Source organism: Peromyscus maniculatus, chromosome 13 (assembly GCF_049852395.1).
Source record: "Peromyscus maniculatus bairdii isolate BWxNUB_F1_BW_parent chromosome 13, HU_Pman_BW_mat_3.1, whole genome shotgun sequence".
NCBI classification, from domain to species: Eukaryota; Metazoa; Chordata; class Mammalia; order Rodentia; family Cricetidae; genus Peromyscus; species Peromyscus maniculatus.
In genome coordinates, this window is record NC_134864.1 from 48,940,766 (window position 1) to 48,955,412 (window position 14,647).

A 14,647-nucleotide genomic window follows, 5' to 3' on the forward strand; every position below is an offset into this window, starting at 1 on the left:
AACAAGCCCAAACACCTCCTCGCTAAAGGAAAACATGGTAAACTCAAATGTGAAAAGTCATGATTAGGTTTCTTGCAGAAATGACTTGAGTCTCAAATTGAAATGTAACTTTATGAGTATTCATTTCAAATATATTCTGACCTACCATCATTGCAATCCAATTCTTGCTATGCTATACTACAGTATCAATACAGTGCGCTCTCTCTCTCTCTTTCTCTCTCTCTCTCTCTTTCTCTCTCTCTCTCTCTCTCTCTCTCTCTCTTCCTTCTTCTCTTCTCTTTTCTTTTCCTCTCTTAACTTGAACTCCAACAGTAAGAGTCTGTTACAAATTCACTAAATGAATTGGGATGTCAGAAAAGAAATCCTGAGTTCTCGGATAACAAGGTTCCTTGACTCACACATGGGTTTGATGACTCCTAACCATGTCTGTTCTTTGCTTACATCCTATACTTAGGTATCACTTGAGGTCTCAGTAGGAGACATTCCTTCTCCCTTGTCTACCCTCCAAAATCATTACACACTGGTTGGCATTGTGCAAACCACTGTGTCCTCCCTTTGGGACACCTATAGCCCTTACTCCTTCTTTCATCAATTCCTGGACTCACAACTGTGGGTATGGTAGTATAACCATGCTATACTTACTGTTCTCTGGTATGGTTCAATTGTGTTGGTCATAATCTTGTGTCAACTTCAATTATATGGAATTTTGTGGGTCACAAATGTAATACTATTTTATGTACTGATATCAAACATACTTTTGTCCAACAATACCAAAATAATTTGGGAAAAAATGAGTTTCTCCACCACAAATGAAAATGTTTGTTAAATTGTATGCAATACCAACCACTTTGCAAACAAATATACTGAACTAGAGATTGATTAGCTCAAAGGCTTCACACACTTGATGCTTTCACGTTTTAGAAAACATGAAAATTAATTTTCAAATACAATTAACAATATGTTTCATTAAGAATCTGTGGGAAGCAGAACCAGGTGGATCTCTTCTAGGCCAGCCTGGTCTACAGAGAGAGATCCATGACAGACACCAAAAAAAAAAAAAAAAAAAAAAAAAGAATCTTGTAGCTGATGTATTCCTGTGTCCACCCGGCTCCTGCAACTACTCAGATCCAAGTAAACACACAGAGACTTATATTACTTATAAACTGTATGGCCGTGGCAGGCTTCTTGCTATCTAATTTTTATATCTTAAAATAACCCATTTTTATTAATCTATAAGTTGCCACAAGCTACTTATCCCACCTATACTATACTTCCTGCCTGGCTACTGGCCAATCAGCATTTTATTTATCAATCAATCAGAGCAACACATTCACAGCATACAGAAAGACATCCCCAACAGAATCTTGTATTAGCTAAAAAGGGAAATTGGAATGGGGATGTAGCCTAGGTGGTAGAGTGCTTGCCTAACATTCATGAAGCCCTAGGACCATATAAATCAGGTGTGGTATTTAGACTGCATTTCCAGCACTATGTAACTGGAGGCAGGAGGATCAGGATCAGATAGAGCATCATTAATGTGGTGGTTAGAAAGAAAATGGCCCCCAAAGGGAGTAGCACTATTTGGAGGTGTGGTCTTGTTGGAGGAAGTATGTCACTGTGGGGGCGGGCTTTGAGGTCTCTTTTGCTCAAGCTTCCCTCAGTGTGACTTTCAGTTGACTTCCTGTTGCCTGTAAGATGGGAAGCAGAGCCAGGTGGAAAGCCAGCTGCTTTCAGCTCCAGCGCCACATCTGCCTGCATATCACCAGGCTCCCTTCATGATGATCACAGACTGAACCTCTGAAACCGTAAGTGATCCACCTCAAATAAATGTTTTCTTTGTAAGAGTTGCCATGGTCATGGTGTCTCTTCATACCCATAAAAACCCTGAGACAATTAGCCACACAGTGAATCTGAGGCCAGCCTGGGCTGCATGAGACCCTATCGCAATAGGAAAAGGTTAGAGAACACAGATTGTATGCATTGGATGTCTTCTACAGATAGGCATTAGAACATTCCTTTTGGGAGAAAAGTAATTGGGAGCTACTCACCTGAAGTAGCCGATGATGAGAATGGCCACAGCCAAAGAGCCAAAAGAGATAGAGTAGCCAACAGTGTACAGGATGTAGAGGCTTTCAAAGAACTCTTGCTGTAGGGGAAGAGACAGTCATCATATGTAGAAGAAAATGGTTCAAAACAATTACATCATTTTTGGAATATTGTCTCTGGTTCTCGTTAGCTTTTATGGACTGTAATTTACATGCTATGAAGTGGACAAGTCTAAAGCATGCTGCTTGGCAGGTTTTGACACACCAAGTTCATTTGTGCTCCGTACCAGTCAAAAGGCCACCCACTGTCCACCCACACACAACTGCTATTCCAATTTTTGTCACCACAAATTAGCTTTCTCTGTTCACACACTTCATATTCTTCCAGACTGTTCTTAAGACTTAAAAGCTATAAAATGTGTGCTCTTTTGAGAACAGACAGCTTTTGATAATCTTTAATACTGTTACATGTATTTATACTTCATCTTCTGTTAAATTTTTATTTAAAAATAAATAGATAGAATCACAGAATATGGAAAATATAATAAGTGGTGTTTCATGTGTCCTCCATCCATTGTCCTTTAATGGTTATATCTAACATAATTATACTAGGATATACAAACCAAAAATTAAATATTGTTGCAATGTACTGACCGATATAGCTGTGTAATTGTATCACACATGAAAATTTTTATGACTACCACCAAAATCAAGACACGGAAGTCATCCACCAGTGTAAAGATCTACTATACTGCTCATAGGCAGCCATGTCTACCTCCTTCTTCCCCAGCATCCAGCACCTGGCAACTTTGAATCTGTTTTCCATGATACGATTTTCATTTCATGGTGGTATGTAAACCAACTGAGACATTAAAATATTTACTGAAGAGTCCTTGAGAGCCATCCAAGTTGTCACATCCATCACTAATTTTTTTTATTGCTGAGTAGTATTCATGGTATGTTCATATCATATATGTTATTATGCTTGAGTGAGTTCTTTATCAATAGTATACAGTTTGATCATATTTTAACAGATTCAACCAGTTGATTTGTGTATTTAGAATGTATTTTATACAGTATCATTTTTTTCTGTTGTGTTTTTTTTTGTTTTAAAAAAAACTTCTAACTTGTGTGTTGTTTGACATCTTTAGAATTCTATTTTATTATTTTGTATATTACTGTCAATGTTTGTTTTAGGTATCACATTACCCAGCTGAATGCAGAAGCTGTACTCCTGCACAGAATAACTTCAAATTTTCAATGATCTTACTTTCTAATTAATCCATCAACATTATAACTTTCTTTCTAGATTCACATTTGATATTTCACATAAATTATGTACTTCAGACTTTTATTTATTCAGTTTAGACTTTCCCTGAGTCATGTAATTTTCAATTGTTTGTGAATTATTTATGTACTTATTTTAATTTTTAATTAATCATTTTATAGTCAGAGACCATATTTAGAATTTCAGTCAAGGCACTTATGGAAAGTTATTTTTAGACTGGTGTAAATTCTATCTTGATAAAACTTTGATGTGTGCTCTAAAAGATGTGACTTTTGAATTACTGAATATTCTATAACTGTCAATTCAATTCAATGTTTGAAAGATAGCCTATAGAATATGTATTATCTGTTGCTTGTTGTCTTTTGAGAAATGTCCATTTACATCCTTAGCCTGTGAAATAATGGCTTTATTTCTTATATTGAGTTGTCCTTATTCCTTACATATTCTGATAGATCCTTTGGGTGGGGAGGGGAGTCTTCACTACATAGGCCAGGCTGGCTTTGAACTCACAATCCTTACCTGCACATGGTGGAATTAGAGGTTTGCTGCACCATGGATGGATGCTGGATGAATACATTCTTACAGTTCTTGTGTATGCTCTCCTGCTCAGTATGTTGCCTCTTTGTTCTGCCCACCTCCACAGTGACACACTTCCTCCAACAAAGCCACACCTCCCAATAGTGCCACTCCCTTTAGGGGCCATTTTCTTTCTTTCAAACCACCATACTTCCTTCTACATTCCTCCCTCCAAACAGAGCTACTATACGATGGCCTGTTCTATGGTCCTCGTAACAGCTCTTGTACATCAGCTTAACTACACTCATTCCCAGCTTCATGGTCATGTGTCATCACACACTTTTGCTCAACAGGTCTATGTGATTGGAATCTGACTGTGAGTTTTAAACAACTGGATATAACTTTTTCATATTTACATATGGTGGGAATACCAAACCACTCCAATAGGAAACTGGGATGCCAGAGTTTAGCCTTCCATCCTGCCATCAGCAAACTGTTTCATGAGCTCACACTGTTTCCCTGGTTCACAGTTGACTCATATCCATGAAATGAAGATATTGTACTGGAAGACCTATATGTTGAACCTTGGTGAGTATTATGCTACAACTCTGATTCGTCACTTAAAATGAAATCATCAATTGCAATCTTCTGAGATGGAACACACTAAATGTGTCATTCACTAAAATGAAAAGATCCTTCAGAAACACAGTGAGATGAGATTTGGCATTCATAGGTAATTAAGAATGAATCATGTTTCTCACTACCTATTTGTATATATATTATAATATAGGATAATATAACATAACAACGTAATATAGTAGTGTGCATGTGTGTGTGTGTGTGTGTGTCTGTGTCTGTGTGTGTATCTCAGCCAGATAACTCTAACGTAAAGAAAATAGGAGAATGTTCAGCTGCATTTGAAAGGATTCTACAAATATTTGTATCTTTCATGATCTTTGTATCATTGAATAAAAAGGATTTTGTATATAATGATTGACAAGCAAAAATTGTGTAAAAACATCATTCTGCTTTTCCTTGGAGAGTTGCAAACATAGAAATGTCATTACCTTTCCTACGCTGATATCTGGCTGCAGAACGCAGTCTGAATAATTAGCCCATGTTTTATTTGAGCTATGAATAAAATCCCACGTTCCATTGGGGGTACAGTGCCGGAAAGCAACTCCTGGAAAGACAGGAAAGATGCTGAGATTACACAGTTCTCCCCATGTCTGTTATTAAACACCAAAGAAAGGAGTAAATGTCTGGTCGCAATCAATCATCTCAGGAAAGTTCAATACCTTTATGATTGAAGTCATAAATGTAAGGGGGGCATGGCACAGCTGCCATCTTCCCCACTGTTCCTCTTGGCCAACAAATGAGTCCATCCCATTCTGGGAAGCAATTGCCTTCTGATAAGAAACAGAAATAAAGAACACAGTGTTAAACAAATGCTTCCAACACAGGAAACTTCAGCTCAGTCCCTGGGGCAGAATGTAAAACACACAGGTAAGTTTGGAAACTAAGCCAGAAGAAATGAGATGCAAATGTCTCAATCTGGGCACATTAGCAGGAGTCTTTGATTAAAGGATCTAAATCATTAAAGTATCTAAAGTATCTAATCAGTAAATTAAAGTGTCTAAATCCTTCCAGTATAGTCTCCATAAAAGCAACAACAATTAATGTATAAGAAACATTGGGATCACTGTGAACAGCTGTGGCGTATTTCTTCTAACTGTCCTGGTAGTAGCTACAAAATTCACCTTAAATTTTTAAAAACTGCTGTTGAAGAACATGATACACAAAAATGACTCAAGACTCGGGTTATTTTTACTAATAAGTATGAATCTCAAGCTCACTTCAGACACAGCTGTCATAGCTCTACACTTCTCTTTTATTTTTTTTAATGATTTATTTATTTTTATTTTATGTGTGTTGGTGTTTTGCCTGCGTGTATATCTCTGTGAAGGTGTCAGATCTCCTGGAACCAGAGTTACAGACAGTTGTGAGCTGCCATGTGGGTGCTGGGAATTGAACCCAGGTCCTCCGAAAGAGCAGTCAGTGCTCTTAACCACTGAGCCATCTCTCCAGCCCCCTCTATAGTTCTCAAGATGAATTCAGTCTCATTATTGTTACAACCTCCAAGTCCATCACACCTCTAGCTAGTGGATGAGTTTCCAGCAGGTCATTCTTACTGCATAGTCCCTGTATTTGTTTTCTTCTTCCTCTTCCTCCTCTTCCTCTTTCTCCTCCTTTTCTTCCTTCTCCTCTTTCTCTCCCCACCCCTAAGCCTCTCCCCGGGACGATTTTCTACAGCTCTCGCCACCAGTGTGCTTGTGCTTCTCATGATCAACTGTGGATAGTAATGCAACATGTCAGGATAGAGAGCAAGTCTAGCTCGACAAGGCTAGACAAGGGCAAGCTGTGTTCAAGTCCTCGGACACATGAAGTTCCTGCAACATAGTGTGCACTCCCTGCTTTGTAGGTCCCAAGGTAGGAAGGTTTCTAGGGTCTTTCAATGTCTAGGAAATGGTAGATCTGCAGTAGAGAGTCCATACACTCCAGAAAGTTCCCAAGTCTAAGCCACAAGCCACAGGCCCATGATGAATCCTTGGCTTCTCTTGTCCTTACTTCCTGTTTAGCAAATTAAGTTACTTCCTGTTACCTGCTGTGTGCCTGGGTGTTCTCTTACCCAATTCAAACACCAATGACACATTCACTCTTACCACATTAGCTCCCAAATCCTCCCAAAGTCCCCTGCCCCCACCTCCCTCTGAGCCACAGCCTACTTCCTGGTCAGGTCTGAAGATTGGGTAGAGAGCTCAGCCAGCTCTTCCTGGATTTCAATGCTGTTCCTCCTGAACACCTCAGTACTCCGTTCCCTTCCCTCCTCCAGACTTTTTCTCAAATGTCAACTTCAGAGTAAACACTCCCAATCTGAAGTTGCATCCCAATTCACCCCTCCCTCTCCTCCTGCTGTGATTCTCTCCAGTTCTCATCGCCTTCCAGTATTATGTGGAGGGTTGGTTTTTTTTTTTTTCTATTGTTTTCTTGAGTCTTAGGATTGAAGAAACCCAGGTAGAGCTCTGTCGTCTGTCTTAGTTTCGTGCATTAGCCATGCTTCAAGCACAGCCCCTAATACTTAGTAAAGTTTAGCAACTGTTCACCCTCAATGCCGCGCTCTCCAGGGCTCATTTCCTTTGGTCATATACTGAACTGCCGAGAAGAAAGCTCATCAGCCACGTCACACCCCCACAACCCCAACAGAGGCACTTGTCCTGAGTGCTGCATTCATTTTCTATGACAAGTTTCACAGTTTTAAACAAGGCCAGAACTCTGCCTCAGTAGGGACTTTGCTTATGAATTCACAAGGCCAAAACCAAGGGCTGACATGGCTGTGTTCCCTTCTGAAGACTCTGAAGGTACCCATATACCTCCCTGTTCATTTCAGCAGTGGGCAGGGTTCAGTTACTCCACTGGGAAATGGGTTTCTTTCTGGCCGTTAGCAGTGCACCTGCCCAGCTTCTGAAAACAGTTCACATGATTGGCTCCTGACATCCTTCATTCATCTTCAGAGTCAGCCGCACAGAGTGGATCCTTCTTGAATTTCCAGTCCCTCTCCACTCTCCTTTGCTTACAACTCAACTCATTCTGCCGTCTTCCTCTTCCAGTTTTCAAGACCTAGATGATTGTATTGTGTGAACCCAGGTAACCCAGAACAGCTTCCACATTTCAATGTATGTAAACCTAAGTCCATCTACAAAGTCTCTTTTGACTATGGGCATAGCATACATGGGCATAACACTGTGTGGAGCCATAGCTGTCTTTAGGGACTCCTTATTCTGCTACCACGAGTACTAGCTAACACTCATCATGTCAAACCATTTGATTTGAAAGTCAGCCCAATAGAACCTCCTACGAACACTGATATCCCCAATAATAATTCAGCATCAACCTGGAATTAACTTCTCAGTGTCCCCTTGTCACCTAGAAACAAACATTTGATCTGTTTTGTGTCTTGCTGAAGGGAATAAGAAAAGAAAATGTCTTCATTCACCCACACTGTTCTCACAGAAGAGAACGTTTTCCTGGAAACGGCCTCACTTCCCCCACACAATCACAGCCCGACTTCACACACCACAGGCAACCCTGGAGTTCATCCCACTGCCTCTTGCTTCTGATGGACCATTGCATCTGCCTCTCTTCCTACAGCATCTGCTTTTGCTTTTGCTGATGCTGTTGCTGGATGTGGTGGTGGGCCTTTGCTTTTCTTGTTGCTCACCGTGACTGACGACTCAATCTCACCCATCAATTTCTTTTACGATGTGCTAGAATTCCATACCCATTTACTTCCCGCCCATTTACTTTGCTGTTCATAAGTCATGTGTCTTTTTATATCTGGACTATTGCTAAAGTCTGGGTCTTAAAGGCCCCACAAAGTCCCATGGGTTAAAAGCTTAGTCACAGCTAATGCTGTCGGAAGGTGGTAGGAACTTTAATGTGTGAGACCCGGTGATGCATCTTCTGGTGATGGGGTGTCTTCCCTGGAAGGGACAGTAGGGTCCCTTCCCTCCTCTTTCCAGGAGTTGAATAGCTTTGCTCTGTAATAATGTTTCTGCCATGTTATCCCGCCATGGGCCCAAAGCAACAGAGGCAACCAGTTATAAAATAAAACCAAAACTGTGAAACAAAATAAACATTATATTTTGTAGAAGCTTATTTATCCCAGTTATTGGTTATTGTTTCAGAAGGTTAACACTACTATCCAATCAATACATACTTCACAAACAACACAAACTGAACCTGAAAGCATGGTCTTGTTTTCCTGTCTGGAAAATGCATGAGGCAATGTCATGTTCTATATTTGGGAGTGAGTCACACAATGAATTAAAGTCTTCATATAAACGTAAAAACCTATGGGTCAGCATAGCCTACAATTACTCGTTACTAAGATGGCCATGAAAAGAAACTTGTTTCTTAGGTTCTGAGACAGTTTTCTGGTTTCTACAAGATGCCATCCCACACGTGAACAAACACAGCCATAGACCTCACCCCCAAATTCAGAACACCAACAGCCTTCAAAACAACGTTTTTATAGGACATGTTAATGTGTCTGGTGGCTCTTTAACAATAAGAATGATAAATATTCACAAAAGGTTGTAAAGACTGGGAAGCCTAGACCTCAAACATACAACCTGGGGTTCTTAATTAACATCTTCTCCTTGGTCGTCAAGCGAGAAATACTTCCATTATTTGGCACAAAACTGACTACTAATGGCTCATTACAGTCCTTTTTATAAATTAACACCACTAATTATAACTCTGACTCCTGTCCGTATTCCAAGCAAAGCTAATTATTACTGAAGCTTGTTCAGCCATATTTACACAGAATGGTCTAAAATTTAGAAAATCTAGCTTTTATCCTGTTAGCTTTTGAGTTACTCATAACAAAATCATACCATACTTGGAAGGAGAATCGGAAGGAATGAAACTGTAGAATATTATTTTAAGATGTGTTACATCTGTCTATGCTGTGGAACATCTGTTTAATGATGCAAAGATGTGTTGCATTCTTTCATGTTGCATTTGTTTAATTATGTGAAGCTGTGTTACTTTGCCTGTCTAAAACACCTGGTAGTCTAATAGAAAGCTGAGCAGCCAATAGTGAGGCAGGAGAAAGGATAGGTGGGGCTGGCAGACAAAGAAAATAAATAAAAGGAGAAATCTTGGAGAAAAAGAAGAGAGAAGAAGGAACGAGAAGGGAAGGAGAAGGATGCTAGGGGCCAGCCACACAGCCACACAGCCAACCATGGAGTAAGAGTAAGGTGGAGCTCCAGGAGTCCAATTGGCGAGAAAGAGGAGAGATTGTATGAGCGAGAATTGTTGAGACCAAGGTTGGAAAAAGCACAGGGACAAATAGCCAAATGAATGGAAACACATGAACTATGAACCAATAGTTGAGGATCCCCCATGGAACTGGATCAGGCCCTCTGGATAAGTGAGACAGTTGATTAGCTTGATCTGTTTGGGAGTCCCCCAGGCAGTGGGGCCGGGTCCTGTACTCAGTGCATGAGTTGGCTGTTTGAAACCCGGGGCTTATACAGGGACACTTGGCTCAGCCTGGGAGGAGGGGACTGGACCTGCCTGGACTGAATCTACCAGGTTGAACTCAATCCTCAGGGGAGTCTTTGCCATGGAGAAGGGAATGGGGGGTGGGCTGGGGGTGGGTTGGGGGGGAGCGGGAGAGGGGGAGAACAAGGGAATCCATGCTGATATGTAAAATTAAATTAAATTATAAAATTTTAAAAAAAGAAAGTTTAATAACATAACAGGAAAATACAAGTGCTTGTTTAAAATATATTAATTATAAATTTTCAAGATGAAAAATTTCTGGAGATTGGGTAAATAATAATGTGGATATACTTAATACTTGAACAGTAAATGTAAATGTAGACAAAATAGTAAGTTTAAAAATTGTGTATATTATATCACATTTAAAACATTTTTAAAGGATTGGATAAGTTACACTTAACTAACAAAGCAAGAAATAGATTGGTGTTGGTTAATTAACTTTTTAATGTGATCATCTAAGTATATATAATTTTAATATTTCAATCAAAAGTATCTCTAGAGTTGTAGAAGCCTTCTTTATATTGATAAGATACTTAAACACTGAAAATAAATTTCTGAACTTGCATATATTTAATAACATAGTTTCAAAGTCTAGGAAGTGAAAGACATCCAATGAACTATTCAATGAAAAATTCACCAGCATGCTATTATAAAAACTTGTGTCTTAAGAAATAATAGGTCAAAAAAGTGCATGCCTTTAATCCCAGCTCTCAGAAGTCAGAGGCAGGCAGACCTCTGTGAGTTCAAGGCCAGGCTAAGCTACAGAGTGAGTTCCAGGAAAGGCTCCAAAGCCTGTCTCTTTAAAAGAAGAAGGAGGAGGAGGAGGAGGAGGAGGAGGAGGAGGAGGAGGAGGAGGAGGAGGAGGAGGAGGAGAAGGAGAAGGAAAGAAAGAAAGAAAGAAAGAAAGAAAGAAAGAAAGAAAGAAAGAAAGAAAGAAAGAAAGAAAGAAAGAAAGAAAGGAAAAGAGAAGAGAAGAGAAGAGAAAAGAAAAGAAAAGAAAAGAAAAGAAAAGAAAAGAAAAGAAAAGAAAAGAAAAGAAAAGAAAAGAAAAGAAAAGAAAAGAAAAAGAAATGATAGATCAGGTGATCATTCTGAGTACAGACTATATGAACAGCATAACTGGTGAGCTTAACCTGGTAAATTCTATAAAACACTGGAGTACATACATCCCTTTGAAAAGCACATAGATCGTTCATGAAGACTGGCTACAGAAAAAGCCATTAAGTCTCAGCACACTTCGACAAGTCACCATCATGCAAACAACAGTCTCTGATCATAACAAATAGAAAAATCAGTCACAATTTTTGAACGTTTCAAACCAGTATACGCAGATTCTCATCTGCAAACTGTCTGAAGTATAGCTTGCAGGACATCGTTCCATCCGGCTAGCTGGGACACAGGGGGCTCAAGTAAATCAAGCCCTACTTCTGACCTGAATTTGGAAATCATTGAGAGATGACTCAAACACTCAGGAAATGATCATTTCCTGGAAATGATCATTTTATTTTAAAAGTGTTCTGTAGGACATGGCTTATGGACTGGTCTGAAGTGAGATCACCACTCGAGACTGTAGACAATATCCACCGGGGCAGAGTCGACCCCCTCCGAGCATATTGTACAGTCAAGGGCAAGCCAACACGCAGGCTCCCCACAAGCAGGCAAATCCAAAGAGAGGCCAGGTACGCACATGCCCAGCTGGCACTCCCAAACTCATGAAGCAGACAAGTCACTTCCGTCATAGGAAAGGGAAGTACGTGTTGGTAAAAAGGTGGAAGAACGTCATTCCTTTTCCATACCTTCCACGTGGTAACACAGAGTGACTGACAAGGATCTCCCTAGCACTAGGTGGGGCGGCGGACTATTCCAAATTTTGTGAAGAGTGAAGAACACAAAGAAGAGACATGTTCCTTGTCATTATTACCTCCTTCTTGGAGTTGAGTTGTGATGTTGAGCTCACATTGCACTTTAGCTTTCATAACAAGAACAATCTGCTCTTCTATGGTGATGATGCCGTCAGAATCCAGCTGTGGAAGCAAATGAAATGCCGTCATTCCCCCAGCATCTTAAAACCAGGATAAAGATCTCACTATTTCACTTTCGACCAAGCTAGCTGAAACAGTCCCTTATCAGAATACAATATTGTGGTTTGAATATCCACTGTCCCCCTCGGGCTCATGAACTGATTATTTGGTCCCAGATGATCATGCAACTTGGGGACACTTTAAAAACCTAGAAGATTGGGTAGGGCTGAAAGAATTGAGTCACCCGGAGGTGGGTTCTTAGGAGTATGTTATCCATGGGCACTCCTATCTCATTCCCAGTTTCTTATCCCCTCTCAGCTTCCTTGTTGACCATGACATGAACAGCCCTACTCCACCACATGGCTGTGCTGTTATGCTGTTTTACCAGATTTCCCAGGGGTCAAGAAATCATAGAGACTGAATCATTTGAGACTGTGAGCCCAAATAAGTCTATTGTTCTTTAAGTTTGTTCTGTCGGGGTTTTCACAGCAATAAAAGGAAACTAATATTAATATTATCAATATTATCTTTTTGGGTAATTAAATTGCAGTACCAGAAAATGTAAGGAAACTCTAAATTGTGATTAGGTAATTATGAATAATATAACTAGAAGAAATAATAAACACTAAAAATTCCAGCATATTATGAAGGCACAATACATTACTAATCCTCTCACATTATGGCAGTTATGCTACATAGAAATAGAAAAACTAAATTTAGCTCTACCAGAAAACTAATCAGCAAAACCTGAACATAACACACATCTGACTTTGGGTTTATTTATCTATGAAAGAAATGGGTTATTCTAAATGATCTCTATTCATCTTCTTGCCTTAAAAGTGGGAACTTTATAATGATAAGGTATGTACCCATTGCCTGGACTAGTCTACTCTGGTGACCGGTCTAATGAATACCCTGTCATCACAGAGCCTTTGTCCAGTGACTGATGGAGGCAGATGCAGAGATCCACGGCCGGGCACCAGTCTGAGCTCCAGGAATCCAATCAATGAGAGAGTGGAAGGATTCTGCAGGTGGAGGTGGGGGGGACGGGGGACGTGGAGATCATGATGGGAAAACATGCAGAGATGACTGGCCACACTAGTGAAAGCCCATGAACTGTAGACTAGTGGCTGTGGAGCCCCCATGATATGGAAGATGGTTGTTTGGCTCAAACTGTTTGGGGGACACCCATGCAGGGGGATTGGGATCGGTCCCTGGTTCATGGGCAGGCTTTTGGGAGCCTGGTGCCTGTGGTGTGATGCCTTGCACAGCCTTGGTGCAGTGGGGAGGGGCTTGGACCTGCCTAGGCTCAGTGTGCCAGGCTCTGCTGATTCCCCATGGGAGACCTCGATTTGGGGAATGTGGGGATGTGGGGTGGCTTGGGAGGGAGAGCTGGGGTGTGGAAGAAGGGAGGAGGTGGTATCTGTGGGTGGTATGTAGAGTGAGTAGAAAATTTCTTAATGAAAAAAAAGATATGCACCCACATATCTATTATCCATTTGGTCAATATTTGTTAGTTTCATATGAAAATAATGTGCTTTGTGAAGGAAGAAAAAACTTAATATCAAGGCCATTGTAAAAGTGTTATTCCTGAATTATTCCTGACCTTAGAGTGACATGAAAATGATAGAATAGTTAAAATAGGAGCAGTCTTCCTCCCCAGTGTCTATTACTCCAAAAGCAACAATTGCATCCACAACGAAGTGTCACATTTAGAAAAACAGACATTAGTCATCTGTTCTGGGCAAGTGATCGTTCGTAACTTGAAACAAAATATTGAATTCCAATGTCAGAGACTTAAGATCTAAGAGAAGCCCTGATTTGATAGGATGTGTTATAATGGAAAGTTCATAAAGCTGTCACTGTAGATATAAATTCTTAATGTCATAATATTAAAGTCCTCATGATTATGATGTCCTGTGTATCCCATTTTCAAGTAGATATGATGATATAAACTAGACTAGTGCTTCAAGAGGAAGCACTCTGGAATTTTAGGACCAATAGGGTAGGCATACATTTCCATATTCATCCCAGAAACCACAACTTAAAAACCCTGGAATAGAGATAGATAGATAGATAGATAGATAGATAGATAGATAGATAGATAGATAGATACATACATACATACATACATACATAGATAGATACATAGATAGATAGATAGATAGACAGATAGATGATAGATAGAGATAGATAGATGATAGGTAGATGATAGATAAATAGATAGATAGATAGATAGATGATAGATAGATAGATAGATAGATAGATAGATAGATAGATAGATAGATAGATAGATAGATAGATGATAAATAGATGGATGGATAGATGATAGATAGATAGATAGATAGATAGATAGATAGATAGATAGATAGATAGATAGGCACTCAGACAGACAAACAGACAGATAGAAAGAAAGAAAGAATTAAGATGCTTCTGAGAGGTGAATCAAAGAAAGCACACCAGGCTGGGATCTCAGATCCTGGAGAATGACACAGTAGAAAACTACTTGCATTTACTTTCTGACTTACACACCATAAATGTGCAGTTAAAGTGGCTGGAAACTCTGAAACACTAACAAAGGTAAATTGGCCTCAAGAAAAGCCTCTGAACCCAAGGAAGGAAAAGGGCATCTGACGAGACAGAAATCC

The 14,647-nt window shown here is 39.9% G+C and overlaps 1 protein-coding gene across 1 annotated transcript in view; it reads right to left on the minus strand.

The window, feature by feature from the left end:
* Nucleotides 1-14,647, minus strand: part of Pth2r (parathyroid hormone 2 receptor) — a 67,623-nt gene that overhangs the window by 40,809 nt on the left and 12,167 nt on the right. Inside the window, exons 2-5 of the mRNA XM_006974976.4 lie at nt 11,900-12,002; nt 5,148-5,258; nt 4,917-5,032; nt 2,049-2,146 (exon numbers count right to left, since the gene is read on the minus strand). Coding sequence (XP_006975038.1) covers nt 2,049-2,146; nt 4,917-5,032; nt 5,148-5,258; nt 11,900-12,002 — 428 coding nt within the window. The remainder of the gene's footprint in view (nt 1-2,048; nt 2,147-4,916; nt 5,033-5,147; nt 5,259-11,899; nt 12,003-14,647) is intronic.